This window comes from Trematomus bernacchii, unplaced genomic scaffold, assembly GCF_902827165.1.
Source record: "Trematomus bernacchii unplaced genomic scaffold, fTreBer1.1, whole genome shotgun sequence".
In the NCBI taxonomy this organism is placed as follows: Eukaryota; Metazoa; Chordata; class Actinopteri; order Perciformes; family Nototheniidae; genus Trematomus; species Trematomus bernacchii.
In genome coordinates this window covers 3423545-3447390 of record NW_022988098.1, presented here as the reverse complement: position 1 = coordinate 3447390, position 23846 = coordinate 3423545, and the positions used below count along the sequence as shown (strand labels likewise).

Here is a 23846-nt window from a genome sequence, read left to right as displayed (position 1 = left end):
GTTTACAATGCAGTTTGCAATCCAATGGCGTAGCTTTAACTATAGTGTGAGCTGGAAAATACATTCTTAAACTCAAGTTCGGATAATACCATCTGGTAAAATTGTTGGTTTATAGTTGTAATTTACATTTTAATTAGGGCATTAAATACAGACGCATGTGTGGTCAAAATTCTGCAATTCTGTATCAAATATCAGAAGAAGTTTGGGATTTTGACAACTTTAAGCTGCAACTAATTCCTTAACAGAATGGATGGTTCCCAAATGTGAAACCTGACGCATATTTGATTGGTATACGATACGATACATTCAGTATATTAATATATTGTCTACTACAAGTGATTAATTGAAGTGATCAAATCCAGCCACATTTCCATTTAGATTGTACATCTTTATTTTCTAATATTGTTACGTTCCCTCCTAAACTAGGGGTACAAAGGGAAGTAACAAAACACAAAGGAGAGGAAACTGACTGCTGAAGCCACAAAGTGAGGTTTTAATCAATAAAAAAGTAAAGAGGCTCACCAGCCAATTTGCAAAAACAAACTTAAATAACACAAAAAGGTAAACTGGAGCACATCTAACAATTCACAAGAACACAGGCCTCACACAGAGACAGAGACAGAGACATGCTGCACACATGCAGCCAGAGGAGAAGGAGAGAGACCACTGCAGCCTTCCTCAGGTCATTTAAGGAGGCCCTGATTGGGGATTGGGAGCACCTGGGGGAGAGGCTGCACCTGGAGACAATCAGGGAGAGAGAGAGACACACACAAAAGCACACAAGCACCAACTGCGGCACGTAACAAATATAATCAAATGAAAACGAAATATGCTAGCATGAAGATTACGTATTACTTTTTATCTTGTACTACAATGCGTAGGCTTACAAGCTACAAGCCAAACAAACCCAGTACTGTTGTTCACGCATGCTCAGTTCCCCTCCTGTCCGGTGGCGGCGCTGCAGACACGCTGAGCGTACTCTAACAGTCAGCCATCTGCCGCAGTCAGTTAGCTAGCTCCTCCAGCGGGAATGGAAAATGGAGGACTGACCCGAAGAACGAGGGCATATCATCGGTATTTCTAGCCTTTAGGTGGGTACACTGCAACAAATGGATATGTTAGCAATGTATGTAGTTTAAAATGATGTGTGAGATACGCCCGTGTCTCAGTTGTGTTCTTTCTGCAGGTCGGTTTAAGATGATGTAAGCTGCGCCTGATGTTAGCTCAAACGTTAACTGGTGTGCAGCCAAATTACGCGTGTATTTGTCCTTAATAATTTGCATGTGTTAGTTGAATATGACTCTAGTTACGAAACGCATGTCGCATTAAGCTTAATGGTTGATAGTTAGCGTTATTTGCTATAATTTCCTCTGTAAGCCAAGTGGCTAACAGCTACAGGTTGAGTTTGACGTTAGCATTCCTGTGCTCGTGCTGGCTATTAGCCTTAGCTAGGCTTGTTAGCTACAAGTGCACGTTTCGCATTGTTTAGTTACTCGCTGTAAGATGCAAATAAACGACGAAAACCACAAACATGTCAAGACGCTTAACGCCAGGTACATAGTTGCTTATTATGACCGGTCAATTAAAGCAAAGAACAGTTTGTGCCACTGGGCTTATGGTTAACGTTTTCTAACGGTCGGTGTTAGCTATCATGGGCTGTGTACGGTCTGCAGCAGGTCGCGTTACATTCTGTTGTCGTCGGTCGATGTCTGATATCCACAATATAGTTTGTCTTATTTCTTAAATATTTACAGATAAATAGGCCTGCATTAGCGTGATACCTATGCATGGCTGTGATTTATTGAAATGTAAGATTTACTATATCATGCGCACCAAGGCCCAGTGCAGCTTCAATATTTTGGTTTCAAGCGGCAAATACTCACTACAAACGGCCTTACTGTATCAACATGTCGTTTGCGAAATTTCTACAGACTGTTTCTCTCATCGGTTTGTTTGTTAAACGCTAGTGTTAAATTAGATGTCAGCGGTCCCTCCCACCTCTCATGGCAACAGTTTTTCCTGCCATTCACGTGGCACGGTGCTGTAATCACAGCACAAAATTGAAGAAATACTTCATTAATTTGAAATTAATTTTCAAATGTTGACGGTGCAGTGTGTAAAGCTATTCAATCTACTAGCAGGTATAATTTCGCATTTGCCTCAAAGTTCAGACTTCAAAAGACTCGTTTCATAGCAGCATTTTAGCAAGAAAGGCAGGTGAAAAGAATAAGATACGAGTGTCCGATACGCCTACTCAATGAGTCAGCATGAACGATACCAGAGCCCCTTAACTGGTTCACTTTGAGATGCATGCTTTATTAATGTTGATCATTTCACTTGTGCTTTGGCATTCAATATTCCAACTGGGAACATGGTGTATATAGCAGTTATGGAATTGATTAATATCCCAGTGACTAAGCATCTTACATTTTCAGAAAATACACATTTGTTTATATTCGTCATCTCAACTAGCCCTAGCTGTTGTTGCATCTCAAACCAGTGTGGAGTTCTTGGGTTTTACTGGGCTTTTCTTTTTGGCAGATCCTTTGACCTTGTACCAAGACAGATGACTACTGGTGCAAGGCTTTTGCTTTGTTTGAAGAACAACTCTGTTAAACATCACTGCTGAACTGCAGGTAAAGGCAATGCCTATTTATTTTATGTGTGCACGTTTGGCCCTGGAGAATCTCAAATGAAGTCCAGTTTCTGTGAATTCTCATAATAAATAACACTTGAAAAGAATATCATCGATTTAAAATAAACATTTACAATATCTATATTGTTTTGGGCCAGAAAACATTGTGCCTTAGAATGTATGACTATTAAACATGTTTTTATTTATTTATTCCAATATCCTAAATCGTTCAGTGTTTAAAAGTCCAGAATGAAGTCCAACTGATACTCACATTTTTCCGAGTTCCATATTGAAATCTGATAATATATATTTATATTAAATCTCAGCCAATGGTAATTATAGTTTTTCAACATGCATATAATAACTAAGTTCTCTTTTTATAAAGTTTGTGACAACGATGCATATTCTGCAGAACATTTTACAATGGGCATTTCTGCTTTTAAGATTTGTTGTAACTTATCAGCCTACATTTAAACTGATTCTGAAATTTGCATTTTAAATGCTTATATAATGGCACAGCAGGTTATTTACCAATGGCCTTTACATATAGGAGTTTTTACATATACCTGTTATTGATATAAGAAGTCACATGTGGGTTCGATATGAGTTTGAAAACCCAAATGCGTATGGATACATTTATTTGGAACAGACAGTCGAGCTAGTGTCAAAGACGGTCCTGCTAAGGACCTCAGTGGCCTTTTACTCAGCGGCAACTGCGTTATACTATTTTTGGAATAGATTTTAAGGAACTTTTAAAAAATCTGTATTGCATTGAACCAACACTTATAAAAGGAAACGGATCATAATAGGCTAAATTGAAGAGCATGATCTCTTAAGCTATGAAATTGAAAATGCCATAATACATAGAATAAGGACAAATGAATGTGTGTAAGATGGAATACTATTATATGAAGTAATTCTGTTTTGGCTAAATTTGAACATTTAAATGACCAACAACAACATTTGTCCTGGTGATGGGAACATCTTGGTAATACCAGCTTGCCTTATTAATATAGTATTTGCCGTATTATAAAATGAAAAGAGTGACTCATAGCTGGTCTCTTGTGCTCTTCTCTTAACTATAGACATTCTGTTTGAAAGTAGTGGTTGTCCATCATCTATGGAGGAGAATGCGAGCCCTGAGCTCTGTGTAGCTCCTGAAACAGAGCAGAGCCAGGACAGTATGGATAGCTGCTCTCAAGGTACCTTGGCTGAGCATCTCTTCCACTCACAATGAAGGGGTGTTGACATTGTAGCAATACTGGGCACAGTTGTGGTTCTATTATCTTTAAATGATTAAAACAAATAATAATTGTTATAATTGGTTTTGATTCATGTAGACTCATCAGTAAAAGTGTGTAGTTTCTTGGCTAGGTTACACCCTGAAGACTGTCATAGTTAGTTAGTAGTGGATAGTCATCTTTTCTCCTTGAATACAGCTTGCTTTGTTTGTTCACAGGATTTGGTGAAGGGAATAGATTGCAGAAAGAACCGCTTCAAACCGAGAGCGAGAATGTGGCCAAAGAGACGATAGAGGAGCCAGAGAACTCTTCCCCGGCCAACAGTGAGTTAAAGAAGACCTGGTCTTTCCGCCGGTCCACTGTTGCAAAAAGAGATATGCCAGTGGAGGCAGTAACCGACTGTCCTGTACGGCGCAGCGGCAGGCAGCCTAAGCGCACTGACAAACTAGAGGAATTCCTATCGACCGCCAAAAGAGGGACAAGAAGGAGCGCCCCTCCTAGTCTGGAGAGTGGAGATCCTCCTTCCCAAACCCCAACCGATGCAGAGACTGCCTCAGAGGCCAGCTTCGATGGAAATGCTGACACCAAGGCTGCAGAGGACAAGACAGAGTCCCCCGAGAGGAAGACGAGAAGCAGCACAAGGAAGCAGCCCCAACGGAAAAGTCGAGGCGGCAGACAGACTCGAGGAGGCGGTGGAGTGACAGTCAAAGATGAGGGGAGCTCTGAGAATGATGAAGACAGCAGAGACGCTGCCAAGAAAGACCAGCTACAGGATAAAGACGAAGAGAAAAAAGACGGAGAGAGTAATCCCAGTCCTGAAGATGTAGAGAGCACTAATGCAGCACAGCCTCAGCCAGAGCAGGACTCTGGGGAGAAGGAGGTTGTTGAGGAGGAGAACCAACATGGAGATGACAACGACAAAGAGGAAACGGAGAAGGACTCGGACAAAGAGACTGACGAGGAAAGCACCGGCAAGCCTGCATCGATGACTGTCAAACGTGGACCCATAAGAACATACATCAATAAAAAGAGGGCAGCCACTAAGAGCACCACCCCTGTTAAAGGTCCCGCCCCCGCCAACAAGATCACCACTCCTGTCAAGAGGGAGACAAAGCCGAATGCCACCCAACCTTCAGGAGTAATGCGCAACCCACAAGGCGACAACGAGGATGAGAATGACTCTTCGATGTCTTCATCTTCCTCCTCCACGTCGTCTTCCATGGATTCAGATGAGGGAGGGTATGACCCCAATGCACTTTATTGCATCTGTCGCCAGAAACACAACAAAAGGTATTTATTTGTTCATATTTAGGAGTGATATAATATGGGGTTAGTTTTACCAATATCTACCTGATTCTTATCAGATAACTGAATATGTCTCAATGTTGTATTAAAACAATAACTTCAGGGTAAGACATTCTAGATTTAGTAAGGATGGAGGATTTAATAATCCATAGCTCAGACCTAAACAAATCTTACTAACATCACTATTCTTAAAACAACAAAAAATAAGGAATCATTTGCAGTCTTGGAAGTTTTTCTTTTTGGTAAAATATATCATAAAACTAGTTTTACACTTTTCAAATGACTTCTCTTCAGAATCCCTTTATTAGTCCCACGAAGGGAAATGTGCTTAGTTACAGCAGGAAAAAGAGCCACAGACAGCTTAATGTTACATATGTTAAATATGTGACATGCATTTAAAAAAATAATAAAAAATACTAAGTTATGATATAATAAAAAATAAAGTTACATAATTTAAAAGAATACACATCCTGTAACAGTTCTTAGGATTTAGCAGCCAGGTATATATTACAGTTATTAACGGCATCTATATATATTGCACATCTAGCACATATTGCACATAGGTGGTTGGTATTTAACAGCAGCAAGTCACACAATTTACAAAATACAAAATACACACCTTGTAACAGTTCTTAGGATTTAGCAGCCAGGTATATATTACACAGTTATTAACGGCATTTATATATTGCACATAGTTTGTTGGTATTTAGCAGCAAGTGGTGATATAGTCTGTGTTGTGGTGTGTGTGTGTGGGGGGGGGTTTAGGGGCTATCTTTCTCTGAAACTGTTACAGAACGCCAACAACGTTAGATATGGATAGCACCACCTTCTTTCTCATAATCTGTAGATGCTGCGATTAATAAGTAGTTGAAATTAATTTGGCTTTGTGCCAGGTTGTCGGCTATAATTGTATTATCGGAAAAATGCATGGTAAAAATAGATTCCCCATTATTAGCCTGTAATTGATTCTCACTGATGCATACTGACTGCATACTGATGCATACTGAGTCGATTTAAAGGTGGGGTAGGTAATTTACTTCAGAAACACTTGTTATATTCCATGGAATGCTCTTAACATCCCGATAGCAATGAATGCTTTGACAATAAATAGATAAACAAAATGTCATCTGTGGAAGCTGTGGTGCTGTAAAAAGCACGACCAATCTGCCGCCTCGGCCCGCTGCATATAACTGGATGACCTACCTGCCGGTCAGCCTTCCATCTGTGCAAAAACTTATCTCGTGCCCTCATTGGTCATGTGCGCGTTCGTGTGTGTTGGAGGAGGGGGTCTGAAGGAAGGGGCAGATTATTTTCGGCTGCATACTTTCAAATTCTAGCGCACTCGAGCTGGTTTCTCCATTCTTACCTACCCTACCTTTAATGTGTTTAACAATAAAGTACATTTTAATGAATATAATACCAATTGCTCTTTAAACAATGCTATTTTAAGTTTCAATGTATGACGTCGGGCTCGTATTTACAGCCACAGTGTGTTTCCACATTTCCATGTTGTGTTAATTCTCAAAAATTGTGGTAAAGAATGCCAGACTGAGTTTTGGTTGTCACTATAAAAGTTCTGTGCTCTCCAGGTTCATGATCTGCTGTGACCGCTGTGAGGAGTGGTTCCATGGAGACTGTGTGGGCATCACTGAGGCCCGCGGGCGCCTGATGGAGAGAAATGGGGAAGACTACATTTGCCCCAACTGCACCGCTAAGAAACAGCAGCTGGTCCGACCCGCCACTTCTATGCTCTCGTCTAACATAGATCTGGGGAAGGCCAGAGCGCAGACTCTCATATTTTCTGCTGCAACCTTTGGGATAGACGCCAGTATGTTAGGGGTTCAGTTGGGGGGGGCACTTCCACCCTCCAGCATTGGAGCTGAAGAGAGGGGATCAGAGGACCAGGGCATCAAAGGCAGGATAGAAAAAGCCACTAATCCAACTGGGAAGAAGAAGATTAAGATCTTTCAGCCGGTAGGTTCAAACGGATCTCAAATCAACGGCTATGTTATTATGAGTCCAGCTAATCATTTATTGACTGATTTGCCTGATGTTTTGTCTTCCAATGCTTCATAGAGAGGCGAAGTCCCGCCCATCTACTTCCGACCCATGGGACCTTGTTCCTGAAAAATTATGTATTGAAGTCAATGGGGAGAGAAAACTTATCTTTCGATCCCGTTTGAATTGTGCCACAAATTACACGTATGATGTTTGTCAATCTTAAAATAATAATTTCCATGTCAAAAAAGTCACAGTTTGTTGTAAAACTGTTGAAATATAAGACTGAAAAATACGCAACTAGAAATACTACAAATCCCAGAATCCCGGTCCCGCATGCTGGCTCTTATGAACCGACTAACTCCCCTTGTGTGTATGTACAGCTCTCAACATGCCCAGACTTGGAGTGATTTTCACCTCTTTTAATACTTTTCGCCTCATTCTGAAAGAAAGAAGTGAAATGTGACGGCCATCTTGGTGTGTGGTGCGAGACGGGAGATGTAGTTCATTGAGCGGTTTCACACACAAAAGTGTTACTTCACAGTTTTACGACACATTTTAATTTTTTTGACTTGTAAAATTATCTTTTAAATTGACAAACATCATATGTGTAATTCGTGGCACAATTCAAACGGGATCGAAAGATAATCTTTCTCTCGCCATTGACTTCAATACATACTTTCTCCGAAATAAGGTCCCATGGAGCTCCCCTGGAAAGGGAGGGACTTCGCCTCTCTATAGTACATCGATAGTGTTGATCAATAATCACAATTTCAACCATTATATGATTGTTGGATATTTAAAGCAGTTAACATTCACAATTTTGGGGGTTTAAGGGTTAAGTACTTTTTAATCTAGATGACAAAATGACATCCTTGGCTGTTATTTGTTACTGTGTACCGAATTGTAGCAGGCCGCACAGCAGCCAACCCAACCAAAAGCAGTCCAGAAAGCCGCACCAGCTGTGGAGAAGAAGGCAGAGCCGAAAGCACAACCTGAGGTGGAGCAGAAAGTGGTGTCAAACGTAGAGGTGAACACAACACCAACAGGGGGGGGGGTCGGAGGAGAAGCCTGGGTCGGAGGAGAAGCCTGGGCCGGAGGAGAAGCCTGGGTCGGAGGAGAAGCCCGAGCCGGAGGAGAAGCCTTCAGAGGAGACACCCCCAGAAGAGACGCCCCCAGAGGAGACTCCCCCAGAGGAGACGCCCGGGCCGAAAGCTGCGGACGAGTCTTCCCTTCCCAAATGCATCGGGCCGGGCTGTGAGAATAACGCTCAGCAGGACTCTGTGTACTGTGGTAACGACTGCATCCTGAGACACGCCGCTGCAGCCATGAAGTCCATCACTGACGTCAAGGAGCCCAAGCAGAAGGTCAAGGCCGCAGAAAAGAAAACCAAGGCTGCACCAAAGGTAACTCGGACCACTCGATAATAATGCCTTCTGCCTGTCCTTTAAGCGTAAATATTCTTGCCTTTCACCTAATGAGAAAACATGGAGTGGAGTTATATTTTGGCAGTAGCAGCACACGGCACTTCCTTAGAAATGTTGCTATAAGACTTTTCATCTTGTGTTTTTACCAGATCTGAGAAATGATTTCCTTTTGTGGTGTGTCTTGGTTCGCTACAAATTATTTCCTTTCTGTGTCACTGTTGATTAGCATTTCAGAGAACAAACATTCATGTGTCTAAAATAATAATTTGAGGTAAAATTACTCAACCAATGGTAACAAGCAGCTGCTATTTTCTGATATATAAGAATGTACGGATGTTGAGGAAGCTAATTAAGTTGGTCATCAACCCACACTGGCAACCTGCAATGGAGCAGGTTCAAATCACTTGATAAGACAAAATGTACAACGGGCCCGTCTACTGACTCATGGGGAAAATGGAGTCATCAAAATGATCAAAAATGTTTTTGTTTACAACTGGGTGCAATTGTGTTTAGTTGTAATGTGTGGTATAGTGTGTGCAGCACAAAACTTAAAGCAGTTTTCCCAATGTTATCGTTTAACTTGAACCATTAATCAATCACTGATTCAAACAGAGTATTGGAGGATGTGATTGCATGATGTGAGGATTTTATATACTCAGAAATCCTTTAAACCTTTTCATACAAGAAGCAGTGATGAGTATAACAACTGTAATAAATCTGAGGGCCGAGTGATGAACTGAATCAAGGGGTTCAACAGAGAGCGCCTATAGATAACATTTGTATAATCCAAAAAGGGAAAAAGAAGACATTGCCTCGGATTGTAAAAGTGAATCCTTTCCCAGTACGCTCTGATGTTTGGGGGTGATAAACCTGTTTTAGGGTGTTTAGCCAAAGGGATATCTACATAAATATTGCTCCTTGTTTTTAATTGACACATTGTTTTGGTTACAGAGATGCATTTCAAGCTTTTTGTATGCACTCACACTGTCTGTGCCTTTAATGTCCTGTATCATTAATGTTATCATAATGGTGACTGCAGAGAAACAAAACACCTATAGGCTTGAAAATATCCACTGCACATACTTTTACTGGTATTACTGTTTGGTTTGATTGTGTGCTTATGTTCTATATCTTTTCTAAGCCTATTGTTGACCTAATTCTGTATCCCCAAATCCACACAGGAGTCTTCAGTCCTCCTTTTGTCAATACTTTTCACACGGCCTATTTCCTGCACACTCGTAGCTGGAAACATCCTGAGGTTTTATTACTTTGAAAACCCACTCAGGCCGTTTCTCAATGTCGAGTAAACCTGCTGCAGAGCCACTATTTCAAGTATACTACGTCATCGAGTGGCGCCGAAGGACTGTTTAAATGCCCAGCATTCGGCGCCACTCGATGACCTAGTATACTCGAAATAGTGGCTCTTCAGCAGCTTTATTCGACATTGAGAAACGGCCACAGACTTTTTGTGAGATTGAAACTTTAAAGGGTGTGGAAGCAAATGAACATCCATGTTCTGTCAAGTGGCTAATCTGAACTAGCTTGCAGGGAACTTTTATTTACTCCAGTTGGGAAACTATTTTCATATTGTTTAAACCAGGGGTGTCAAACTCAAGGCCCGGGGGCCAAATCCGGCCCGTGACTTCATGTTATGTGGCCCCACAAGAGCTTGCAAAGAATACAGTATGATTATTATACGGTTACATGCCGATTTACAGAAGCACGTTGCCCATAAACTACATGTCCCACAATGCATCTCAAATTTGACCTTTTTCTCAGAATTTGAATCTGACTTTGACATTTTCTTTTGTGACTTTTTTTCCAGAATTTGGCTTTTCTTTTGAAATCATTTTGTGACATTCTCACTGAAGAGACTTGCAATTATTTGCCCCAGACTTCTGCTTTCAGACATAGTTAATTATGAAGTTAGTACCCTATCTGATATTAATCCAATGCAGAGGCAATAATGTAATGTAATACATTATTTTATATATATTAAACATTTATATATGTATTTTTATATAGTCTTAAAGTTACAACCGGCCCTTTGAGTACAACCATGATGCTGATGTGGCCCGAGATGAAAATGAGTTTGACACCCCTGGTTTAAACCTTAATAAATACTTGGTGAGGGCCTGATGAGCAGTGCACGTGCTTTGTGAAACAGGTTCCCTGAAGGCAAAGTCTGAAATCAGTTGGACTGCTCGACCATTAAAATGGACCTGCCAAGAAATATTTGGTACACAGTGTACGTTGTTCATAGAAATGTTTAGAGAAGCTAAGAAGCTACATATAGAGCAATTCGGACATGCTATGTTCTCGAACTGTACCAAAAGTGCGAGCAAGAAGGACGTACAAGTTACATATCATAACCATTGACAGATTTTCCTGGCATTTTGCAATTCTTTTATCAGTCACATTTTTTTTCTGTTTTGACTAATGTTGTCAAACAGCTGAGTGCTGAAACTAAAAGCCTGAATGTGTGTTTCTTCCCGTCCACGCAGAGGAGTGCCGCTGGTGGCAAGAGGAAACCAAAGGAAGCAGAGGAGGACTCGGACAGCGAGGGAGACTACAGCTCGGAGCCAGATGATGATGATGATGATGAGGATGACGATGATGAGGAGGATGACGAAGAGGAGGAGAACGCTGAGGAACAACCGCCCCCGCCGGCCACTGCATCCTGGTCCAGCGACCATAATTACATTGCAGTAACACCAGAAAAGACTACACCCATATCACCAACAGTTTTAAACAAAAAGTGTATGTATCTCTTTGAAGGTCTTGGGCTGTTTTTGAAACCACGTTGTTATTTTTATATTATACATGTGATGCTAACGTAACGTGCCGTGGAGCTGGACTCCGCTGTATGCTAGACTTAGAAAACATTTGCAAAGTGTTTATGAAGTGATTTTGATAATGTAAAAGTTTCTTTCTACTAATGACATGTTGGCAGCTGTGACTAAAGGTAAGTGCTGTTTGTGGCTTTGGGTAAGTATTTAATAATAGAGAATGTATTTATCCTGAAGGGGCTCTCCACAGGTGATTAGTCATTTGATTAGGTACTAAGACTGGACGCAGTGGTAAAATGGCTTTGGGAGTGATTTCGACCACATTCCCAATAGATATACCTGGGTTATAAACTGAAAGCAGGAGTTTTGACAATATACCAGGTACACCTAGCGTTCCTTTTGTGGCCCTCGAGCCATGCTATGGCCAAGAGGTCAGTGCAGAGGCCCCTGCTACATCAAGTTAGACTTTTTCAATATGAAACTTGTCCTTTTTGAGTGTGTGTGTGACACTTAATCGATGGATTACCTCTTTCCCCATAGCTAAAAGGCAGGGGTGAAAACAGGACCATGTGGAAGAAAAGTCAACTTAACTCTTGTGCTTCACTATCAGATGCATGAATGTGATGAGTGACCATGTGTGTGAGTGATTTTTACAAACTCCTGCACAAGTCTCCACTTCCCGGGTTCATCACCTCAGCTGTTGACCCATTAAAAAGGTTCTTCCCTCCCTTTCTCCAGCAGGTAGGTGTCTCAGATCTCCCCCATGATAATGTGGACTAAAGAAGCTAACCTAGCTCACATTGAGTTGATAATATCAGCTGTCACTGCTGTAGTTTATTTCTACCCTTCATTTTGTGGTTAATAGGCTGAGTTCCAAGATTTTTTTTAATTCATATTGATTATGATGCATCACTCCTCCTGGAAAACTGGCTTTGAAATAAAAGGTGATATAACAGATTGTAGGATGCCTCGATTGATTATCTGAGCAGTGTTGGCTTGCTGTGGGAAGTTCAGCTCAATCTAAGCATTTACAACTGATTTATCTACACACACTATGGAGGCATCACACAGAAGACACCCCCTCCCCCCAGATGTTCAGCAGACGGGAAAAGAAGGAAGCCCTGCCAGAGACCAGCCCCCCCCCCCCCCCCCTGGAGATACTGCAGTGAAGTTCAGAAGGGCCACAGCAGAAGAAAGAAGCTGAAGACCTGGCTGAGCAAAGGAGGGAATCCAGCCTCAAATGTTTTACACATTTTGCACTTTTGATGAGATTTGATAAATATTAAGAGGATCGTTTGTTCCAATGAAATGTGGACAGTTAGTTTCCCTTTTATAAGGGGTCATTGAAGGCAACATGTGGATCTTTATTGATGAGAAACCTCTAAGGTCAGGAGATCAGTGTGACCATTGACTGCAGTGACCAACAGGAGGAAGAAGTCATGGCTCATTCATTTGTTCTTGCATAGCCCCTGTTTCTTCTGAGTCATATTTAGCTTGGTGTGACACTATAATTAGGTGATGGTTTACTTTGGTTGCTTCGGGTCTCAATACTGTGGTTCTGGACACTAATGTTGTGGTTTCTACATTTCAGTGGGTGAATAATTTGTGTGTTCAAGTGGGGTAATGCTTATTATAATGCAGCTTGAACATATAACTTGAACATAATGGATGACGCTCTAGCATCTGCATATGACAGTTTGAACAGAGTGTGTATTGCCATACAAGTCTTGGTGATAACTGGTTAACATAATGCTATATCTTTTAGTTTAAAGAACATTCTTGTGCATCTGCATCTATTATTCATATGACTTCCACTGACACTTTTTGGGTTGTGTTACTTTTCAAGACAGCCTTAGCTGGTTCTAGTGTTTGTGGTTTGTGGCTGAGCTCATTAAACAAATGTATTTAAATTAACAGTTTGAAAATGAGGAAGTTATGAACTTCAACCTGGTAGTTGTGGTTCCATCTTTTCAGTATCTGCGGAGTACTTTTGCACGAGACAGGAGTGCATCATTCCCCCTCCCTCCTATTTGGATATATGGCGGGAGTATGAAGCCCATTTCTTCTAAATAATGTCTAGGAAGAAAATGCTTCTTTCCCAAATGGACCTGCATTAACAGCACAATGTATCCGCATTCAGCTGCTACAAATAAAGGGGCTATTTAACCGCCCAGGGCGTCAACTTTGTGTATTTAAGAATGTTTATTGCAGTGTGTTCAGGATGCGCACACATAACTTGTGAATCACGTTTTTATTTTTTCATCAAAAGGGGGTGGTCTTAATTGTAACTGACAGTTAATTATCTCAAAACAATGTGGAGCTTTATGAGTCGGAGCAATGTCATCTGAAAGTCATCATTCTGTCATGCTACATGTTTCTGCTGATATTGCAAATGATTGCATATTTTAACATGTCTTTTTCTTGGTTTGCAGCCCCCCCTAAGGAAGAGAAGCAGAGTGAGAAGGAACCAGCTCCTGCTCAAGCAAAAGCCCCTTCTCCTACTAAAGGGAACAAGAAGTCCACGGCGACTAAAGCAGCCAAGGTTTCCCCAAAGGGCAGGAAGCCTCAGACCACCACCCCGAAGGCGTCAAAGAAACCTGCGACACCGATGAGTAAAACTGCAGCAAAGTCCAAGAGACCCGGGCCGACACCCGTCCAAAACAAGTCTCGCTTTCCTCAGGGTCCGATCCACGTCACAGGAGCGCTGAGAGTCACCAAGTCCAACTTTACCATTCCTAAGAAGCAGCCCCCACAAAAGGAACCTCCATCCTCTTCGTCTTCCAGAGTCCCATCAATTCCACCCTCTTCAGCTCCCTCCAGCCACTCCTCATCCTCCAGACCTCCACATCCAGCTCCTTCTGCGCCCACTGTGTCCCCCGTGCGGCCCCCACCAAACAACCAGATGAGAACAAACATCCGCCGCTCGCTGACTGACATCATCTTTAAGAGGTAAGGAGTCCAAAGTTCGTAATACATCTAAAAATATTTCAGTAAAACTTCAGATTTGAACACCATCATTTGTTGTGTTCGGTACCACCAGGGTGAGCGACAGTGACGACCTGAATATGAATGAGCCTGAAGTGTCAAAGCTGTCGGTTGCCATTGAAAAGGAAATGTTCAACCTCTGCCTTAGCACTGACAGCAAGTACAAGAACAAATACAGGTCCCTCATGTTCAACCTGAAAGATCCCAAAAACAAAGTAAGTAAACTTTTTTCCATATTTTTTGTATGTTTAAAGAGTTGTGTATGTGCCTTCAGCCTGAAAAGCTTAAACAACTTATTTTTAACTGATGTTCATGATCATTGTGTTGTGTCTCAGGGCTTGTTCTACAGAGTGGTGGGTCGTGAGGTCAGTCCCTACAGGCTGGTGAGACTGAGCGCTGAAGAGCTGCTTTCCAAAGAGATATCTGAGTGGAAGAAGCCTGATACTGCTGAGGTAAATACTACTCTCCTTTTAAATGAAACATGACGTTTAAATTGAGGTAACTCTAAACACAAAATGTGCTGTTCTCCTGCAGGCCCACTCTCCCAGTGCAAGGGCCCATTCAGGGCACTCTAAACTGGGCAACAGGCATGACTCTCATAGCATGGATATGGATGACGCTCCACCAACATCTGATGGAGATGTATGTATCTCTGCCAACACTTCATCTTCTCGCATGGCCGCTGCTGCAGTAAGTGGTGGCATGCTGTCTTTCTCTCTTCAGCACTTTTTTTTCACTTTGGCATGGGTTGCTTAGTTACAAATACAAATCGTGGGTTAACTATCTTGCAAACTGTCCTGTTTTTCAATGCTGTTTCCTTCTTTCTGAAGCTTTGTTTTTACCGGGTGTTACACCTTATCTGTTTTAACACCCAGATATCACCCAAAGTACTGGGTGTTATTTGAAAAGCAATGATTTGTTTTTCAAGCTCACCTCAGAGTTTTCTGTGTCCACAGGACCAAGATGAGTCGATGCCCACTCCTCCAGCCTCGGCTCAGCCCTCTGCTGGGGAGGGGAACAGTGGCGGCAGCATGCCAGACATTTTCAGTACAATGCTCAAGGACACTACTTCTGAACACAGGACTCATCTGTTCGACCTCAACTGTCTGATATGCACAGGTAAATGACACACAGAAGTGTAAGGTCAATTTTGAAAAGTGGCCATTTTCCATCATTTTTTGAGCAACACTGATGTGATTTTATTCTACACGCTGCATGAGTTTTCAAATAATGAAAACATTTGGTTAGCACACTGAGATGTAGGAGGTTGGCAGCCTGTTGCCTGCAGCGTTCCCATTACTCCAGACAATATTTAAAGAAAGGGTGATACTGATGCTGTCATGTTTTGTTTACTCACAGTGGTAAGTGTCAGGCTCACTGAGAAACACTTGCATTGCACATACTGTAATTATTTAATAAAAGAAATAAGTTGGCAGCTTCACATTGAAACTCAGATTTCAATGTTAAACTGCAGCAGAAGAAAATGCTCATTATGCACAAGCCAATAACTTCATAGCATTTTTACTGTTGAAGTCGCCATACAGTTTGAATCACAGTATGGCATTTTTTTTATATAGAAATATTGCAAGACTTTCCTTGCTAAATCTTCATTACGTTCGGTCATTTGATGACTGACAGATAAACATTTATTTAAATCAAATTCTTCAACATTTTCTTTGCGAGATTTTTCACACAAGGAATCATTCTTATAATCTTACCCTCCAGGTCAGAGGTCAGAAGATGAGCCTGCAGCTAAGAAAGCCAAACTGACCAAGAAGCCTGACACTAAGCCTCTGAGACACGAGCCGCCCTCCTCCAGGTCGGGGGACGTGTCTCCTCCTGTCCAAGTTCCTCCATCCTACCAGCCGACTGTGGAGCCAGCTGTCCCAGAGCCACAGCCACAGCTGGACCTCAGTATGCTGGCTCCTCTGGCCCAGGCCCCCACACCCATCGCCCCCACCGTGTCCTCAGTCAGCATCACCCGCAGAGACCCCCGCATGGCCAGGCACAGCGCCGCGGTGACTGTCACCTACCCGGCTGCAGAGAGACTCCCCAACAGCTCAGCAGAAGCCCTCCCAGCTCCCCTCAGCGCTCCAGTGGAGGTCGCACCCAAAGCTCCGTTGCCGATGCCCCCGGCTCCCCCCCCTTCAGTGGCTGCCTCCAAACCAGGGAAAACAAGGTGCTTAATCTCATCACGCTTTTATAAATCAGCTCTTCAGAGACTTGCTCGCTTTAGTGGTTTATTTGTTTGCAACTGTGGTATTTTTTTACTCAAGGGCTTAAATTCAGGGTTCCAATAGTCATGGAAAACTTTTTAAAAAACCATGTAATTATAAGTTTTGCAATTATATGTTTGAAATATTTTGTGGCATGTAGGTTCCATATTTATATTGCCATATTGTTTTTCCAGAAAAAAAACCACATTTATAATTCATTAGTATAATGGTATAACTCGGTCTGTTTCCCCTTATTTTGTAATGCCAGTGACAGACTAATATAATAAAAAATAATGTTTGCAATGTGCCTCTTAAAGGTATTTTCAGTTAATATAAACATTACAATCTATTAGACATTGGACAAAAGTTTTCATCAATAACTAAAGTTTACTTTACACATCTGTTTGTGTACATATACGATATGAATGGTCATGGACATTTTATTATGAGTCATTATAAAAGTTATGGAGGTGTTTTTAAATTGTTGTCCCTTAAATTGCTTTAGAAATATGTGTGGTATTGGATTTCCCCTAAAACAGAGACATTTTGGTTTCACAGTTCATCCGAGCCCCCTCCTGAGGGCGAGACGGCGATCTTCCTCCACGGTCAAGAGAAGATCTGGAAAGGACTAATCAACATGCAGTCTGTGGCCAAGTTTGTGACCAAGGCTTATCTGGTGTCAGGATCCTTTGAATACCTGAAGGAGGTTAGCAATTTAGATTAGTCTTCCTTTGTAATCATTGTTTAATGCAAAACCTTTGGGCATATCAAAAGCAAGCAAAAGCATCATACTTAGTGTTATCTTTTTTGTGCAGGATTTGCCAGACACCATTCACATTGGAGGACGGATATCTCCAAGCACAGTGTGGGACTACGTTGGAAAACTGAAAACCTCACTCACAAAGGTTTGATGAAAACAATGATTGAGTATAAAAGTGCTCAATTTAAAGGCCTTGCATCCCTTACATACTTTGCTCTCTGTGTTTTCAGGAACTATGTTTGATCCGTTTCCACCCGGCCACAGAGGAGGAGGAAGTGGCATACGTCTCTCTCTTCTCCTACTTCAGCAGCAGGAAACGATTTGGTGTGGTGGCTAACAACAACCGACGTATCAAAGACCTCTATCTCATCCCTCTGAGCTCAAAGGACCCGTTACCCTCCAAACTCTTACCGTTTGATGGGCCAGGTAAGCGTTCACAGGGTCACACATATATACCACTAAATGTAACTGTGTTTATTTGAATGATTTTGTGTCATATTTGTTTTTTAACTGAGGGTTTGGTGATTTATTAGTTTGTCCTGTAGGGGGCACTAACTCTTTTGCTAAATCTGATCCAGAAAACACCTCATATAACAGCTGCTGTGTCCTCTGCTGTGTTTCTGATTTTGTATAACACATTTCTAATAAAGGAAGTTTGCATCGCAGGTTGATGCCATTTGAGTCCAGTCTCAGCCTGTTGTTTCTTATGACTTGGCTTCTACATAAACATAATTTAACTATTTGAATACATAAATCATTTAAAATGGTTGACAAGTTACATCATATCACACCGGTGATCACATGGTAACATGCTGCACCACTTAATTCCTAAATATTGGACTAGCTTCAGAAAAAACACGACTACACATCTTACTTTTTCCCGATGTTTCTTTAAACAGATTGAAGTAATGTTCTTTAATCAAATCTCCATAAGAACTGATGTATTCACCTGGTTGTAGATTTACCAGAATTATATTATAGTTTGCAATCTATTGCAGTCTTACTGGCAGTCATGTGTTTTTGCAATTTCCTGGTGCAGTCTTGTGCTGTCAGTGATTAACACTCATTTGATATGATTTAATGTGACTCTTGGTTATGTATTGCATAAGCAAGACCTCTACAAAGGCATCTCTTCAATAACCAACACAAGCCTACTGATAGCGCACGTTTCTCTGCAACCATTTCCACAATTGTCAGTTGAGATATAAAAGGATTCACTTAAGAGAGCAGAAACAACTCTGATAAAGCCTTATGGACTTACAATTCCTCATGTATGTATCAAAAGATCTTGTTGAAACTAATTTAACTTAAATGTCTTTATTGAGCAAGTCAGGAATACAAGATTATCATTCAGTTCTGTTAATCTACGGTTATCAACATAAAATGTTTACAAAGATCCTTGTTTTGTCTTTTCTTGCAGGGCTTGAACCTGCTCGTCCTAACCTCCTCTTGGGTCTACTGATCTGCCAAAAGGACAAAAAGCGAGCTGGTGGTCCGTTAGAAACTGAGGAAAAACGATCAAAGATTCAAAACAGAGATACTGATGACACTGGCCTTCCAAAAATATCTTCTTCAGTCAGAGGGGACAGAAGCTCGCGACAGAGTCTGGAAATCCCCTTCAGCACCACTCCTCCAGGGTCACCTCCTTCTAACTCTTCTGAGACCTCCAGCAGCACCACAGCCACCCCCTCTGTCTTTTCCCTTTTGTCCTCTTTCAAAGCTACATCCACTGTCACCGGCAAGGAGTCACCATCCTCATCCAGCTCTGTTGCTTCCTCTGCTGCTACGCCTCTTCAAACGATCCTCAACACTCTTTTTGGGAAGAAAAAGCACGACTCAGAAGCTTCCAACTCTCCGTCTGATAACAGTGGGGAACTCACCATCCCGTCCGCCTCGATGCTTGACCCCATTGTGCAGCAGTTTGCACAGAGTTCTAAAGAGAAACAGGTGGAGGAGGACGAAGATGACCGACCGTACGATCCAGAAGAAGAGTATGACCCCAGTATGGGCTACAATGTGCCTAAGAAGTCTGTGGAGATGGAAATCAAACCTAAAATCTCTAAGCAGCCTGAGGTGGTTGCAAATGAAGCTGATGATGTAGCTTACGATCCAGAGGATGAGTCAATTTTTGAAGATGTCAAACCTGTTGTACCAGTTCAAGTTAAGGTTGAGTCTCTTACTGATGCACAAAAGATCTTGGAGAGCCTTAAACAGATTGGGGATCAAGCATTCCAGAAACAGGGAGAACATCAAAAATCCTCTACGGTGACACCTGATATTTCATTGACACTTCCAGACACACTCTTAACCACACCTGTAACATCCCTTTTGGCCAATTCTCAGCTACTGCAGCTTGGCAAAAAGGTTGAGGAACTAATAAAGTCTACATCAGTTGCTCCCTTGATCAACCAAAGGAGAGATCCCCGACAGAGCAGGGATCCTCGCCAGGCTGCAGACGACAACAAACCGACTGAAGAACCTGAGGAGCAAGAAGAACCATCTGCTCCGGTGGTGGATTCTACAGCTGTTTCACAACCTGTGGTTCAAGAGGCTAATCTGGATAAAGTTACTGAACTCCCAGACTCCTCAGAAGCCCAAGAGACAACGCTGCCTCTTGAGGAAGTGAAAAGCGAGACGCTACCCTTCCTAACGTCAGACGAAATGGAGGTAGCAATTCCATTATTAGGAGAGGACGTGGAACCTGATATGGAAGTCAACTATATGGATGAGCCAGAAGTCAAAACTGTGGAAGCTGAGCCAATCAAGCCAGAAACGGAATTGGACAAGTACAGTATTTGGCCAAATGCTGCCAGTATCTTAAAAGCTAATGAAGAATCAGATTATGATGATAATAGCCAAGATGTGCCATCCAGAAGTTATTATAACGAGCATGCAAACACATCCCAAAGACCTTCCACAATCCCAGTACTCACTCAGAGCACAAAAATGGTCGACACTCCGCACTCGCTTGAGCACCATCACATGCCGCATCACAGGTCAGGCTTCGATAGAGAGTACAGACCTCCAGCTGACATTCCCCCCCCATCAAACTTCCCCCCGCACCATCCGATGCAGGGACAAAATATGGTTTTAAGGCCTCCTCCGATGTCTATACCACCACACATGCAGGGCCACCCTCCAGTGTCAGGCCACCCTCCAGTGTCAGGCCACCCTCCTATGCAGAGACCCCCTCCACCCATGCATGTTCATCCCCCTGTCCGTGGTCCTCCCCCTATGCAGGGTGATAACAGCCAACAATATGGTCCACCTCCAACCGCATACCCTCCTTATCAGAACCAGTGGCAAGGCTCCCAACCACCGCCGCAGCAGCTTCCTTCTGTACCACCTCCCCATAATATCATGCCCCTCCGAGGACCACCACCACAATTTCCTCCAATGGCCCAGAGAGGCCCTGCTCCCCAAATGTTTAATCCCTCCATTCCCCCCCAGCACATTGTACAGCAAGGTCTCCCTCCAGGCCTGCCCCCACCTCCTACTTTTGATGGACAGAATCTTCCACCAAGATTTGGGGGTCCACCACCATTTAACTTCCCTGCAAACAGAGGTCCTCCTCCACCTTTCGCTGGGCCACCCCATAGTCACTTTGAAAACAGACTCCCTCCTCCGTCCCACTTTCAAGGGCCCAGGGGTCCCCCGCCACCTCAGTATGGTGACCAACGGGCTCAACCCGCAATGGGGGACCAACCTCGAGGCCCTGCAGAACATTATAACAGAGAAAACCCTAACTCTTTCAAACCAAACGTGGAGCAGAATCCAAACCCTCTACATATTTATAAAGACAGTCAGGGTCCCCCGCCAGGTCCAGCCTACCGGGGTCCGCCACATAATCAGTATGAGGACAGAAGAGGTCCACCTTCCATTGGCGAGGTAAGCGGACAGCACTTAAATCCTCATAACCAGTACGAGAGCTCCAGACCCCTCTCTTCACCTCCACGTCGAGGATCTTTTGATGAGCACCGGGGGCCCCCCTCTCAGGAGAATAGACCCCATCCCTCTGAGCGTTTTGGAGGATCCGAGCGATACCGCTTGGACAGGCACTCTGATGAACCTAGACCTATCCGTCACTCTGGGCCTCTACTGCCAACTCCTCCAGAGGCTCCCATTGGTCCTCCGAGTCGCATGGGAGCTCACAGTCCAGACTTGCACCGGGACGACCCCTGGAGGCGCCACTCTCCTGAAATGAGGAGGAAGAGCGGCTCCACCCGAGAGGACTCAGAACCTCGCATCGGAGAGCGCTTCAGTCGCTTCGAAGGAGGGCACAGAGAATCTGCTCCTGGTCCCTTACAACCCTCTGAAGAGAGACAGAGGGAGCTGTCCGAGGACCGCCGGAGGGAAAGAGAACGGGATGTCCCACACCCAGGCAGGCCCTTATGGGACAGGGGCCAGGACAGGCGGTGGAGCAGAGAGCCGGAGTGGGATAGAGCCAGAGAAAGGGACCATGATCCAGAGCGTAACCGGGAAAGAGAACGCGATCCCGAGCATCCCCGAGAAAGAGAACGCGATCCGGAGCATCCCCGGGAAAGAGAACGCGATCCGGAGCATCCCCGGGAAAGAGAACGCGATCCGGAGCATCCCCGGGAAAGAGAACGCGATCCCGAGCATCCCCGGGAAAGAGAACGCGATCCCGAGCATCCCCGGGAAAGAGAACGCGATCCCGAGCATCCCCGGGAAAGAGAACGCGATCCCGAGCATCCCCGGGAAAGAGAACGCGATCCCGAGCATCCCCGGGAAAGAGAACGCGATCCCGAGCGTATCCGAGAAAGAGAACGCGATCCCGAGCGTATCCGAGAAAGAGAACGCGATCCGGATCGTACCAGAGAACGGGATCCGGATCGTACCAGAGAAAGGGAACGTGATCCTGATCGTACCAGGGAAAGAGAACGGGATCCGGAGCGCACCCGGGAAAGAGAGCGTGATCCGGAGCGCACCCGAGAAAGAGATGTTGATCCGGAGCGCAGCCGAGAACGTGATCCTGAGCGCAACAGAGAAAGGGATCACGATACGGAGCGTCCTCGAGAAAGAGAACGGGATCCGGAGCGTACCAGAGAAAGAGAAAGGGACCCGGAGCGTCCCCGAGAAAGAGATCATGATCTGGAGCGCAGCCGTGAAAAAGAACGGGATCCGGAGCGTACTCGGGAAAGAGAGCGCAGCAGAGGGAAGGAGGGCGAGAAGGCCAAGGAGACGGAGGTGGAGCGACACAGGGATCAAGACACAGACAAGAGAAGAGACCGGGAAAGAGACAGAGCCAGGGATTCTGACAGGAGGGACCACGACCGCGATAGAGGGAGAAACCGCGATCGAGAACGAGAGCGCGAGCGTGATCGAGAGCGGGACAAAAAACGGGATAGATCCCGTAGCAAGGAAAGAGACCGGGACAGAGACCGTGGGAAAGACCGAGTCAGAGAGAAGGAGAGAGACAGAGAGAGGGACAAAGACAGGGATCGTCGGGACAGGAGCAGAAGCCGAGATAAAAGAGAGGAAAAAAAGGACAGTAAACACGATACACCTAAGGAGAAGGACAAAACTGCAGAAAATGACAAGAACGTGTCCTAGTCAGTTTTAAGGACACTACACAACGTTTTTGAAAGAGAGTTCAATCTTTCACCGGTTGAAAAAGAGTTGTATCACTGTAAATGTATATGAGCAGTATTTCGTAAAATGTCCACAGTTGTATTCATACTAGAAAGTTTGACAATGTTTGTATTATTTTTGTCACTTAAAGGTTTCTAACTTGTTTTACCACATTTGAAAAACAAAAAACTGAAGGCTATTTTTGTTGCTTGTGTTCAAGATGTTTAACGTGGGCAACAGAGTCCTATTACACGTACCTTTCTCCTGTCCAAGCAGTTCTTTTTTTTATTAAGAAAACAATAATGTAACACACCATTTGCAATATGTAAATATGAATGTATTTGTGTATATACTGATGTTTTTAATCATACTTTTCTAAGTAGTGAAAAATTAAAGCCATATATCTGAGATGGATAATGTGAAAGTAAAGGAAACACTGTTTACAGGCAAATGTGTGTTTAATGTCTAGCACCAATGAAGCGAAAGGCTCCAACTATCTACAATATTCATCCCATCAATGGTTGTAAATAATGTCCTGATTTTGTTTCAGCTCAACCAATTAAACCTGTTTGATGACATCTTCCTCTGCTGTTGTCAATACAAAGTTAAACAAAAACGGTTTTAAGTCAAGTCATGTGAATTTGCTTAGTTTTAATGTTTAGGTTTTTGGTATATTAGTTACTCTGTGCAGTAAAGTGTGAAGGCTAGGTAGGCCATTGCCAATAAATGTGATTTAGCAACACCTCCAAAAGAATTTACTTAATTGTTTTAAAGTTTTATATCCACATTTATCCAAGCGCTGGCAGAATCTCACCACAAGCTAAAGTCTCAAGGAAACGGGAGTACAGTCTTTTATAAAACCTTAGATATTTGTGGCCTTACATCGTTCAGAATGAGG

The 23846-nt window shown here is 43.3% G+C and overlaps 1 protein-coding gene across 1 annotated transcript; it reads left to right on the top strand.

Annotated features, from left to right (window-relative positions):
* The first annotated feature begins 824 nt into the window (after positions 1-824).
* Positions 825-23526, top strand: dido1 (death inducer-obliterator 1). Its single transcript, XM_034121935.1, has 18 exons — positions 825-1091; positions 2542-2636; positions 3721-3837; positions 4095-5166; positions 6771-7155; positions 8189-8236; positions 8361-8585; positions 11111-11366; positions 13828-14344; positions 14436-14595; positions 14716-14832; positions 14915-15022; positions 15337-15499; positions 16106-16559; positions 17155-17302; positions 17412-17501; positions 17587-17782; positions 18777-23526. The coding sequence occupies exons 3-18, from the start codon at positions 3756-3758 to the stop codon at positions 22928-22930; spliced, it is 8175 nt and encodes a 2724-aa protein (XP_033977826.1). The 5' UTR covers positions 825-1091; positions 2542-2636; positions 3721-3755; the 3' UTR covers positions 22931-23526.
* Positions 23527-23846: the final 320 nt, after the last annotated feature.

Excerpts from the sequence above, each read along its gene's own strand:
- dido1 (XM_034121935.1), top strand. The coding sequence starts at position 3,756 with ATGGAGGAGAATGCGAGCCCTGAGCTCTGTGTAGCTCCTGAAACAGAG. Across the intron at positions 5,167-6,770 it reads CGCCAGAAACACAACAAAAG|GTTCATGATCTGCTGTGACC; the intron begins GTATTTATTTGT and ends TGTGCTCTCCAG. Across the intron at positions 17,303-17,411 it reads CCTTTGAATACCTGAAGGAG|GATTTGCCAGACACCATTCA; the intron begins GTTAGCAATTTA and ends TTTTTTGTGCAG.